This window comes from Engystomops pustulosus, chromosome 1 (genome assembly GCF_040894005.1).
Source record: "Engystomops pustulosus chromosome 1, aEngPut4.maternal, whole genome shotgun sequence".
NCBI lineage: Eukaryota > Metazoa > Chordata > Amphibia > Anura > Leptodactylidae > Engystomops > Engystomops pustulosus.
In genome coordinates, this window is record NC_092411.1 from 181,955,963 (window position 1) to 181,968,502 (window position 12,540).

At 38.6% G+C, this 12,540-nt stretch overlaps 1 protein-coding gene across 2 annotated transcripts in view; it reads left to right on the forward strand.

Annotated features, from left to right (window-relative positions):
* Positions 1-12,540, forward strand: part of BMP2K (BMP2 inducible kinase) — a 117,725-nt gene that overhangs the window by 57,564 nt on the left and 47,621 nt on the right. For both annotated transcript variants that reach the window (XM_072114400.1, XM_072114407.1), the window contains exons 3-5: positions 1,010-1,115; positions 6,959-7,101; positions 7,892-8,013. In XM_072114400.1, the coding sequence (XP_071970501.1) occupies positions 1,010-1,115; positions 6,959-7,101; positions 7,892-8,013 (371 nt within the window). The remainder of the gene's footprint in view (positions 1-1,009; positions 1,116-6,958; positions 7,102-7,891; positions 8,014-12,540) is intronic.

Sequence of the window (12,540 nt, forward strand, 5' to 3'; positions counted from 1 at the left end):
TCTAAACGCACTACTCAGATGTTCTATCTATATGTGTGTGTGTGTGTGTGTATATATTACATACACATACACGTACAGACACATACATATATATATACATACATAAATACATTACATAGTTAGGCCCTTTGCACGCATATGAATTCTCCAGTTCACTTTATTTCAGGAGGTTGGTGAGGACAGATTTACTTCATATAAAGGGAGTCCTACTAAATATTGACCTCATGGAAAACACATTCCCTTAGGATAAAGGAGAACGGTTAAGAAATGTTAACTTTTTTACTTTTCTATAGTAGATTCATTTTTTTACATTTCTGATGAATCTGTTCAAACATAAGCAACTCTATTCTATATCATGCCTAGAGCTCGGAAAAACTATTTGCCTTTGGTGCTTGATGTCATTATAGAAGAATGCAATTTGTGGTCTTATTTTTTTTAAGTTCAATTGAGCTATGTCTGCAGCAGTGTATATAGACACTTGAAAAGAAGCTTCAGAAGCTTTTTCTCTTTTTATTAGTGTTATTGAGTATAATGCACAGGTTTATACTGTAATACCAAACCCATATATGTAATACATGGCTGTTTTGGTGGCAGAAGTTTATTTTATAGTGGATGGGGGGATAACTGTCCGGTTTCTTGGGTGTCCTGTCTGAAGTGAGGGATTAGGGCATGTATGCTACCACTAAGCAGATGGAGCTGGACTGGAAAGATAGCTAAATGACGGTTAAGATGCTGTATACTAAATATCTGTATGAAGTACAGTACCTACCTCAGAGGCCCACTGGGGATTTACCTGTGCACCCTGGGTTCCAGTGTCTGTCAATAAGAACTCTTGATCATCTGCTATGTTAATAGGATTTTTGCTTCTGCTGATTGACACCAAACATGTACAGTAGATAACAACTGTACAATTGTATGGAGTTCATTGATGGGTTGGTATTGTTCTGTTTTACAGTTCACAGCACATATTATACTTATTGTTCAACATTATTTTCTGTAACTTTTGCAGAAGGAGCTATCGGGCCATAAGAATATTGTTGGATATTTAGACTGTGCCATTAATTCTGCCAGTGATAATGTTTGGGAGATCCTTATTCTTATGGAATTCTGCAGAGGTAAGAATGAACTACTGCTTCATTGATTTATTGTTCATTATTATTAATCTTATATTGCTCTCATTTCTCCTTTCTAGTCTCCCTGACTGGCCTCATACGCACAGTTGTGTGTGTGAAGGCCAGATAGGCCGCACATACGACATCAATTAAAAATGCCTGTGCATTCACTACGTCTCCTTCTAAAATCACATTGAAGTTAAATCAAGGGTGGGCACCTCTGTATGAGCGTGTGTATATGTGTGTTCTGCAGGTAAGGCCTCATGCACACAATCTTATTTCGTCACGGTCATGTTCATGGTGTGTCATGCACTATATCTCGCCATACCTTGAATGTGCATGCTAGACTTCAATGGGGGCCAATTTATGCGACTAGCTCATTGACCTTAAATACTATTATGTGCATGAGTCCTTACCTGAAGCAAACACACACATACATATGATCATACAAAGGTGCCCACCCTTGATTTATTTTTTAATGTCTTTTGGAAGGAGACATGGAAGGAGACATGGTGAATGTGTACTTTCAGTCTCTTCTCTTTACTAATATTTAAGTACATATATAACCCAGGTGGAGTTCGCAGTGAGTTGCTAAGAAAGCTGTTTATTTAAAGGTGTCTGTACCTGTATAAAAAAACAAACGTCTGATTTTTCATGGAGATACTTTTACTGTGTAGTCATTTAACAGTGAATGGATCTGAGCTCTAAAGATTATAATTACATTTTCTGAAGGCTAAAACAATCCCCATTCAGGAGGAAGTGCACAGGCCTTTGCGTTGAATAACTTCAGCACATCTGCAGTCACGGGAAGTTACTAGCCTCTCACACTGTTTTGGTGTGATTTTGGTCCACTTTTATTCCAGTTATTTCCACAGTCCTGTGACTGTTGTGGGTTTATTGGGTTTAGATATGTACTCTGGGCTGGCCAATTCATTGTTTCAATGTTTTCTGTTTTTACATGAAAATTGCTGGCTGATTGAGTGAATAAAGCAAGGAAGGGGACCACGTGTTGTTTAAGGTTTTAATACATACTTGCATTCAATCTTCCATGTAGCTGTATGAGAGGTCCAACTCATGCAGCAGATAACATTCCCCAAACCATGACACTTCCTCCACCACCTTTCGCTTGGTCACTGCAGAGTGGGATTTCAGTCCAAATGCTCCTAAACGCTGCAGTGTTGAAATGCCCTTAAATGTTCTCTTCTTTATCCTGACCCTCTTGTTTTTGTCTTTCGAGTGCAACTTCTCTCCCTATGGCCCTTGAGGATTTATCTGGATAACCTGCAGCTGATGGGTTTGTCGCCCCATTTTTGCAAACTCTGTGGGAAGTTGGGCTGCCAGTTAAATGTGGTTTTGTCAGATAGATAAAGAAATGAACACCAGATGCCCGATCAACAATGAGAACTTGTAGGTATCGGAAAGTGTTCCCTAATTTTGATCAGTGCTCTTTTTCATGTATCCCATTTACATTTTATTACATGCTTTAGAACAGTCTTCCCAAACCTTTTTGTATCTTGGGACCAACTTCACCCAAAAATTTTTTACCGGGGCCAGGTAACTCTCTTACCATGGTCACTGGAATGTGCAATTTTCTACAGCCCCGATTCTAAAATGCCCCCTTCCTGCAGTTTGCTCCCTTTTCTTTGGCCTCCTTTTAATGTCTTGATAAAATACTGCTAAGGAAAAGGGGAAATTATAATCCCCCGTTTTCAATAGCAACCCTTACACACTTATAATGTCCCCTTCATTTTCATACCACATACCATACCACAGTATAAGCTGACCCAAGTGTAAACCAAGGTACCTAACAAAAACTGGGAAAACTTCTAGTATAAGCCTAGGGAAATGCAGCCCTGCTCTTTAATAAAATGTCCAGCAGTCTCCCCTCATCAATGAAATGTCCACAGCAGCCTCCCCACAATTAATGAAATGTCCACAGGAGAACCCTCCCTAATGCAATGTCCCCAGCTGAGCCCCCCCGCAGCGCACTGCCCCTAGTATTGCATTCTCCAAATGAAATGCCCAAGTCTATGCTTCAAGTCTATGAAGACTGCTGCTTTAGAACATATACAATTTATTACATGTTGTTTGTTGTAATTCTGATGCCCAATGTATGTATTCTGGATGATTAAGTCTGTAATGGCAAGCAAAATGCCACCAGAGACATTGATACAGAGGTTTCATGTAAAAGCGGGTTTTGACTGTTCTTGATTGTGTTACAGAAAACGATATACCTATAGCCTTGATATTCAGGTATAAAGCACAAAATAAAATCTGCTCCTCTGAAATGTAACACAGGTTTCTCTGACTACAAAGGTTGCATATCACAAACAACCTGAAATAATGTGTTACCTGAGCGGTGCAGAGAGAATCCCTACTGGACTGGAATGGTCAGCTCCACTGCCAACCTGCTAATCATTTAATAAAAATTCCCCATTAAAAGTATAATCAATCTACTCTTATCTATAGACACTTGTGTTTATTGGATTCTTTATATCGTGCCCTGTTCTTTCTGGAACCTAGTAAACATAGAAGCGGAATATTGGGGAAATCTATCTTCTGACCATATTTCCTGTCACCATCTCGCAATATACTTATATGGCAATAAAATAATTAATGGAAAATTCCTTTATTGCTTGGAAACTGTTTCTGAAGTTATGAAAAAAATCATCTTGCCAGATGTTATTCAAAGGATACATTTACTATGAAGGTATTGTGGCAGTAACGTGCCAGACTCAAAAAGAAAAGCTTTCTAGCATATTATGCCCTCATCCTTAAGTAAGGGGGTAATTCCTTTATTTACAGTGAGCTGTACCCCAGTCAGGGTGCAGGCGTACAAGTATCCAAAAAAAGAGAGAGGTATGACAATAAAAAGAAGGGCGACTCTCCTGTTATGTACAGGGGCATAAAAAACCACTTAACGTCAGGGAGAAAGAACAACAATGGGAGGCAGAGGTAATCAATTCAAAGTTGCCAATTTCTGGAAAGGTTCTTTGAATATCGTCCTTCACTGCCGAGTTTTTTCATATGTCCTTTTTTTTTTTTTTTTTTTTACCCTGGCCTTAACATGTTTCACTGCCAAAAGTTCCAATTGACGGTAATATACATCCGAGCCACCATACAAATAAACTCTATCAGTTGGTGTGCCTGTTTGAGACTCCCCAGATACCTGTCAACCAACATTAGGATGACCGGGATCATCTGAATGTGAAGTAAACTTTACACAAAAGAAATGCAGTAACTGAACAAAAGGTTGTTACTCTTGTCACATCCACCAAATATGTACAGCTGAGCACCTGTTGTAGCAGACAGGTGTCACTGGACGGTCCAGGGGCCGCGGGCGGCTGTAAACAATCTGAAGCCTTGTTAGTGAGGGGTGGCAGGACAGGAGAAGGGGCGCACATGAGGTAAGCGTTTTGTTAGTTTTGTTATTTGCAGCCCCTCCATCCCCCAGCTCTGTATACAAACATTTTTTATTCCTGGAAAACCCCTTTAAATATTATAGAGAACCAAGGAAGCAAGCAGTAGGTAGGTATGTATGTGATGTACATATTGGTAAAATCTGTATCCTCCCGTTTGGAGTGCATTCCTAGCACTTTCAGTACTATGGTTTTTGTAAACAGCTTTGTTGGGAATTCGTTGCAATCATTCCACCTCCATGCGCTGATCAGTGAAGAACCAAGTGTTTGTTATGCCTGTCTCATCCATAGCCAAGCACATATAAGGCTTTCAAACCACGTAAAATGCACCTTTAAGAAGAGAAGCTTTTTGTGAGAGCCCTTTATTGAAATCCCCGAGACTCTTAACTACCCATTGCTGCTTAGAATTTTTATGTAGGTGTGTTAGATGAGATCCAGCACGACAGCTAGGGATATTAAAGTGTGAACCAGGCTTTAAAATCTTGACTGATGAAGTGTTTCTGAAATGACAGACCCTCTCAGTATATCTAAACTGTGAGGTGTCTTGGAAGACTGTGAGGATGATTGGATCAGAATAAACACAAAAGAGCTTTCAATGTTAATATGCCTCAAGGGATTTAACTCCTTACTGCACATACTGAAGGCTATCTATGTTAGGTCAGGGCCATAAACTGACCCAAGGTGGGTTATAAAAAGTCCATATAATTCTGCTCACCAAAATTTTCTCCTAGCGCTTTCAGAAGAATGATAATTCAATTCATCCAATTTATTCAGATAAAAGCATATTCCATGGCAGTGTGCATAGATACAAGTGATGCAGTATCACAGGTATATAAGCGTTTAAGAATTTATGGTGCAACCTACATATTGTTTCTGGCACATAGTGCATCTTATTAAATATACCACACAGGTGGTGTTACAATTGATATCAGACATTAAAAATACTATGTGCCACAAACAATATAGGTTGCTAATATTTTTTGGTATCCACAAAATCCACAATTTCTTTGTGATGGTCCGTGCTCGGACAGGAGGTGGTACTTGTCTTGTGACTCTTGTCATGTGATTGTGATGTCACATGCCTTTGACATAGCGGACCTTTAACCCTTTAATGACTCGTGACGCGAAAGCACATCACGGGTCTGCTGCGGGCGCATGGAGAGGGCTCACGTGCTGCACCCTCTCCATAGCCTGTTACTTACCAGTAACACCCGTGATAGGTGCTAGCCAATCATCCCATACATCGGCACTGGCAAAGCTGCCGGCGGCCACAAATAAATGGTGGCACAACTTTTTAAAAAGTTTTTTTTTTTAAATGATATTAAAAAAACCTAAAAATTCTAATCGCCCCCTTTCCATAGAAGTCATATAAATAAACAGTAAAAATCATTAACAAGTTAGGTATTGCCACGCCCAAAAATGCCAAATCAAAATATAGTAACGGTTTTTCAATGCATTTAACCCTGTAATGGAAAACCGCGCCCAAAGTAAAAAATTGCATTTTTTGGCCATTTCGAAAAATATAAAAAATTCCATAAAAAGTGAACAGAAGGGCATACAGTCTTAAAAATAGAAGCATTGAAAACATCATCAAAAGTTGCAAAAAATTACAACACCCACAAGCTCCGTACACTGAAGTATGAAAAAGTTATTAGCGCAAGAAGATGTGTACAGGAGGTTTTTATTTCTGTAAATGTATGAAAACTTTATAAAACCTATACAAATTTGTTATTTTTACCCATTTGGATTTTTTTCCCGCTTCCATGTACGACATGGGATATTAAATACCGTCATTATGAATTGCAATTTGTTATGTAGAAAACAAGCAGTCACAGAGTTTTTTAGATTTTTGATGGTGGGAATTGAAAAATGGAAATGAAAAAACAAAAAGGGGCAGGTCTTTAAAGGTTTAAATGAATGAGGATTTTACATGTGAGTAGACCATGACTATGCTTTGTAAGCGAAACGCGTAGGTCTGATGTACCTGTGATACTGCATTGCTTGTATCTATGCACACTGCCATGGAATATGCTTTTATTTGAATAAATTGGATGGATTTAATTCTTCTGAGAGTGCTGTAAATTCTTTCTTGGATTTTTATTATAGCTAATAATCAAAAGAAATGTAACATTTTGATTCTCTGGCATGTAAGAAATGTTACATCATGTGCATTGTTATTAAGATAATTTTTTGGAAAATTTGTCCGCGTGCTAACTGTTAGAAAACACTGTTGTTTTGCTTAACAAATACTGCTCCTTAATAATAACCCTTTTAAGATTGCATAATGTAAATTGGCTTTGTCAAATATTTTACAATATCTCAATTATCTATTATCTATCCATCTAAGGTAAATGAATCCAAGAGCTTAACTAGCACTTGATAAAACATCACTGACATGGTGTGTGACTAATCTGCTTTATTTACCAGCTGGACAAGTTGTGAACCAAATGAATCAGAGGCTGCAGTCAGGATTTTCTGAAGCGGAGGTCTTGAGGATATTCTGTGATACTTGTGAAGCAGTGGCCAGGCTTCATCAGTGCAAAACTCCAATAGTCCATCGGGATCTAAAGGTCAGAATTATACTTTAACTGTACATCTCATAAATCATGTCAGTAGATTGTGTAATATTTCTGTGTAGATCAAAGCGAAAGGCAAATATAGAAACAAGATAAGAAAATTGAGGAAAAAAGAGGAAGGAGAATAGGAGGGGGGGAGGTAAGGATGGTCTTGGTCTCAACTAAACCCTTTAAGTGTATTTAATCCTTAAGCAAACTTGTGGAAAAAAATTGGTCTAATGTAGACGAAAAATGCACTTGTTTCTGGTCAATATGTGACTTGCATTATTTATTTTCAAGCAGTTTCCTCTTTGCAGCTTTTTTTCTGTAACTTGCAGTGGTCTCTGGGATTGGTATGTGTTGCAGAGTGGTGTTCGGGATGGAGGACGAAAGGATGTTTCCTCCTCTGTCCAGACACCACTCTGTAGTGCAGCACTAATCACAGTTTTTTGCAAATGCCCGTTATCTATGAGTATTCTGGACACCATTTCCGCTACACCTTTGACCTTAGCTTGTCCTGTTATTGCCACATACTATGGCCGACAATCTCGAAACATAACAGGCTTAGCACCAACAGCACTTGACCGGCCTCCCTCACAGTTCATGCATAAATATCCGATTGCTTTTGTTTTCTAGACAATGGATTGTCAAAAATGAATTTTGACAGGGGTGTATGATTTTACTGTTTTAACTGTACATTGTATGTATAGAAATGTGATTGCATGGCTGAAAGTCATTTTCATTGCAATTCAACAAGTGTTCCATTCCGGGGCATATAAGTCATCTTTTTCTCTTTTGATTTAAGGTTGAGAACATTTTATTAAATGACAATGGGAATTATGTGCTGTGTGACTTCGGTAGTGCAACAAACAGATTTCTCAACCCTCAAAAAGATGGAGTAAACATTGTAGAAGAAGAAATTAAAAAGTAAGTAAATTTACATTAAATATATAAAACTAACCAATATACAGTATTGTGGTGTGTTTATTTGAGACTGTTTTGCCAAAATAGGTTGTCAACATAGCATATGCCTTATTACCCCCATTAGTTGACTTCAGGCATATAGGTACACAAGGTCTAAGGATGCCGTAATGACCCAGTTCCACATAATAGTTTTATAAGTTATACGTGATGACATTAAACATAAAGACAATTAAAGTGCACTTTACTTACTCAAAGGACACGAGTGCAGGGAGAAGGGCATTGTCTGGAATAGAGACTCTGACCTCAACTGACAATCAGCTGACTAGTGGTTTTGGACAAGTGTTGTCAAGATCTCTGCTTCCTCTGTTTCTTTCTCCATCTTCTCTTGTTTTTGGTCTTTGATGTCCTTATTGGTGTGTTCTTGCCTAACTATCGTCTACCCCAGTGGTACTATAGTTTTTATCATTTTGTCTGTGATGCCTGAGTTGGCAATTGATGCTTTAATTGATCCACTAGTGATTGTTTCATTGTTTCTATTGCTATTTTCCTGGTACTTTTTTGAAAATGTCTACTAAAAATATAATTCTAAAACAAAAAGATTTCCAGCTTGGGGGAAAGTTCTTCAAATGGATAACACCATCCCTTTCCAAAGGAATAAAACACATTACAGGAATAAAACAGTTATATATGGAACCATCCAACTTGAGTCTGTACCCATCAGGCTAGGAATAATAGAAACGCCACTTTGTAAAACATATGTAATGAAAGAGTTTTAAACATTTTAGATTCTCCAGTTAGGGTAAAGATATCTCTGATGCATGGTGCCTTATTCAGCAGTATAAATAATTGCATGGTGATTTGGAAGTAGACTCCTTCTAATGTGTAATTACATGATATTTCCTGGCTCATGCATTAAAAAAAAAAAAAAAAAAGTTTATTGATTTTTATATCAAAATACTAAATAATAAAAATTCCATAACAAGAAACAGCAACAATAATAACAACCCCCCCCCCCCCAAAAAAGAAAACCACCCACCTTCAAAGGCGGCAGACAGCTTTTGACTACGATTCTCCTAGCACAAATCAACGTTAAAAAAATTCTCTTAATCTACAGATGAAACTTCTTGTAATAGCGGCCTATTGATCCATGCCTCCCGCATTTTCTTCATCACCACTTTATTTCCCATTTCTTCCTGTTGCTCTGCTTTCACCAACCAATCCAATTTCTCCTCCCATGTCTGAATTTTTGGAGGTCTTATAGCTTTCCAATTATACAAAAATCGCCAATAATACCCATTCTTGTGCCCAAAATGCAATTTCTTGGATCAAATTGTATGATGCAACAAAAAACATTCTTTAATCTTCTTACTACACATTCCCAATACCTATGGAGTTTCTGTTACCTCCACAGCATATGAAATAAGGCTGCATCCACTAAATCGCATCTTGGACACTTCATCTGGTTTATTTTGCAAAATGAATAACCGAATCAGGGAAAATGTACTCTGTGTTCTAAAGAACTTAGAGACTATATATGATATATTCCTAGTTTTTTTTTATTTGTATCATCTTCAGCGAGTCATCATTCCTCTCTGCAGAGATTATCCAAGTCTCATTTCCAATTATCATAATATACCTGAGAGCTCCACTGCTCTTTTAGTCAATAACCTCTTTATTGAGGATATTAAACTTTTGTTATTTGGCTGAGATTTAAAGAAGGCACACAGGGCGTATTATCTCCAAGAGATCTTCCCTATTTAGCAGGGAAGCACCAAAGGCATAACTAGCTGAGCAGAGCAGAGAAGAACCAAGTTTCAACACCACGGGAAACAGAGGGGACAACGGGCAACCTTGGCTTGTCCCACTGTAAAAATTTAGGACAGTAGAGGGATGCCAATTAATGCTTACCCTCTTTACATAAGTTTAACCTAACTAATGTATCGAGATCCCAGATCCATCTGCCAGATGAATTCCCACTCGATGCGTTGATAGAGCTCCACACTTTGGAGAACTACACCCGTCTACCCCGAGCCATGCAAGAAGTCTGGAAGGACCTTCATATCCTTCAAATGTTATTCCTGACTGATCTCCCTGGCATAAACCCAGATTGATCTCTATGAGCAACTGGGCTTATCACCTTTTGCAGCCTAGTTGACAGTATTTTTGCTACCGATCAATAGCCTGAGTTTAGAAGAAGATTGGTCTGTAAGCATCAAAGCCCAGGGGACATTTGCCTTCTTTCAGAAACAGGACAATTATTGCCTCCCTAATGGAAGGTGGAAGCAAGCCCTCTACCAAACAGGAATTATACACCTGCTGCCAAAGGGGCAACAAAATATCAGCATATTGTAAAAGGACCTCTGGGGTTAGCCCATCAGACCTAATGGCTTTGCCTTTAGTCAAACACTTTAAAGCATCACCCAATTCCTCCAAAGATAGAAGGCTATCTAACACCTCTGCTTCTGCAATATGTTTTATGACCTACATGGAGTGTATGGTGGTTTCTAGACTGAGCTGTATATACCAGAATCGCAGGGGATAAGCTTGGAGTCATACTTTATTGCTGGTTCCTGGTATAATATTAGTCATCAAAACTTCCAGGGGTAAAAAAGGGGAACATTAACGTTAATTAACCGTTTAGTTGGCTTAAACTTACAAATGTTTCAAATTATTAATTTTGTCATGAGGCACAGATGAATTCCAATATAAACTTCTTTTATTATAACATGTGAAGTCAGATATCTATCATTCTTCCCACACTCCAAAACAAACCAGTTGGTTGATCAGCGTAACCTGTGTGCACTATATAAAAAAGAAATTATTATTATACTTGCTTTATAATATTCACTTATAAATCTCTTAACTGTAAATTTTATTACATATACATGAGACAACTAGCAAAAGGCTACTTTTTTGAGGTAATAAGATTTTTCTGCTTTAGGGCAGTTTCAACCTGCCGTTGTTGGTCCGTGAAACAAGGACCATGTTAGAGTCTTGTGTCACGGCTGGTAAAGCTGTTGGGGACAGGACTTGTGGGTAAGGAAAGTATTCAAACTCCTTTAAATTTTTCATTCTTTTTCAGCTAATTGGTAAGATCAAAAAAAAGTTCTTTTTTTGCTCATTAATGTACACTCTGCACCCCATCTTGGGGTTACTAATTTTAAATATCACATGGCCATAAGTATTCAGACCCTTTTGCTCACTATTGATTAAAAGCACCTTTTGAGCTAGTACAGCCGTAAGTCATCTTTAGAATGATGCAACAAGTGTTTTACATCTGGATTTGGGGATCCTCTGCCATTCTCCTTGCAGATTCTCTCCAGTTCCCTCAGGTTGGATGGACAGTCATTTTCAAGTCTATCTAGAGATGCTCAATTTGGTTTAGGTCTTGGTCGGGTCAGTCAAGAATGTTCTGAAGAAACTGCTTTGTTATTTTAGCTGTGTGCTTAGGGTCATTGTCTTGTTGGAAATGAACCTTTGGTCCAACCTGATGGGCCATCCAGAGCACTCAGGAAGGAGTTTTCTTCCATGATATCTCTGTACTTGGCCACATTCATCCTTTCTTCAGTTGCAACCAGTTGTCCTCTCCCTGCTGCTGAAACTCCCGACCCCCCCATCATTTTTCACTGTTTGGATTGTATTCGGCAGGTGATGAGCAGTGCCTGGTTTTCTCCACACACACTGCTTAGAATTAACACCAAAAAGTTCAATCTTCGTCTCATCAGACCAAGGAATCTTATTTCTCATAGCCTGTGAGTCCTTTGTGTGTTTTTTTTGCAAACTGTATGCTTTCATATGTCTTGCACTGAGGAGAGGCTTCAGTTGGCACACTCTGCCATTAAGCCCGGACTTTCTCCCATCTCAATACTGCATCTCTGGATCTCAATCACCGTGATCTTGGGGGATTTTCTTAACCTCTCTCACCAAAGCTCTTCTCCCACAATTGCTTAGTTTTGTTGTACAGCCAGGTTGAGGAAGAGTTGTGACCCAAACTTCTTCCATTTAAGGATTATGGAGGCCATTGTGCTCTTAAGAACCTTTAGTGCTGCGGAAATTATTTTGTAACCTTGGCCATATCTGTGAGCTCCTTGGGCAGTTCCTTAGACTTCATGATTCTCGTGTGCACTGGCATGCACTGTGAGCTGTGAGGTCTTATATAGACAGGTGTGTGCCTTTCCTAAACAGGCCCAATCAGTTTAATTAAACACTGCTGGGCTCTGATGAAGGAGTAAAAGCATCTCCAGGAGGATCAAAAGGAAATAGACACACTTGTCACAACAAAGGGTCTGAATACTTCTGACCATGGCCAAATATCTACATTTCTATTTTTTACTGGCAAAATGGGGTGTACATTAATGAACAAAAAAAAAGAAGAACTTTTTTGATCTTGCCAATTGGCTGCCAAGGAAAAAAGAAAAGTGAAAAATGTAAAGGGTTCTGAATACTTTCCGCAACAGGAGTCCCTGTTTCTTTAAAGGAAACCTGGACTCTTTTTCACGGATGACCGGTTCCAACAGAGACTGAACAGTG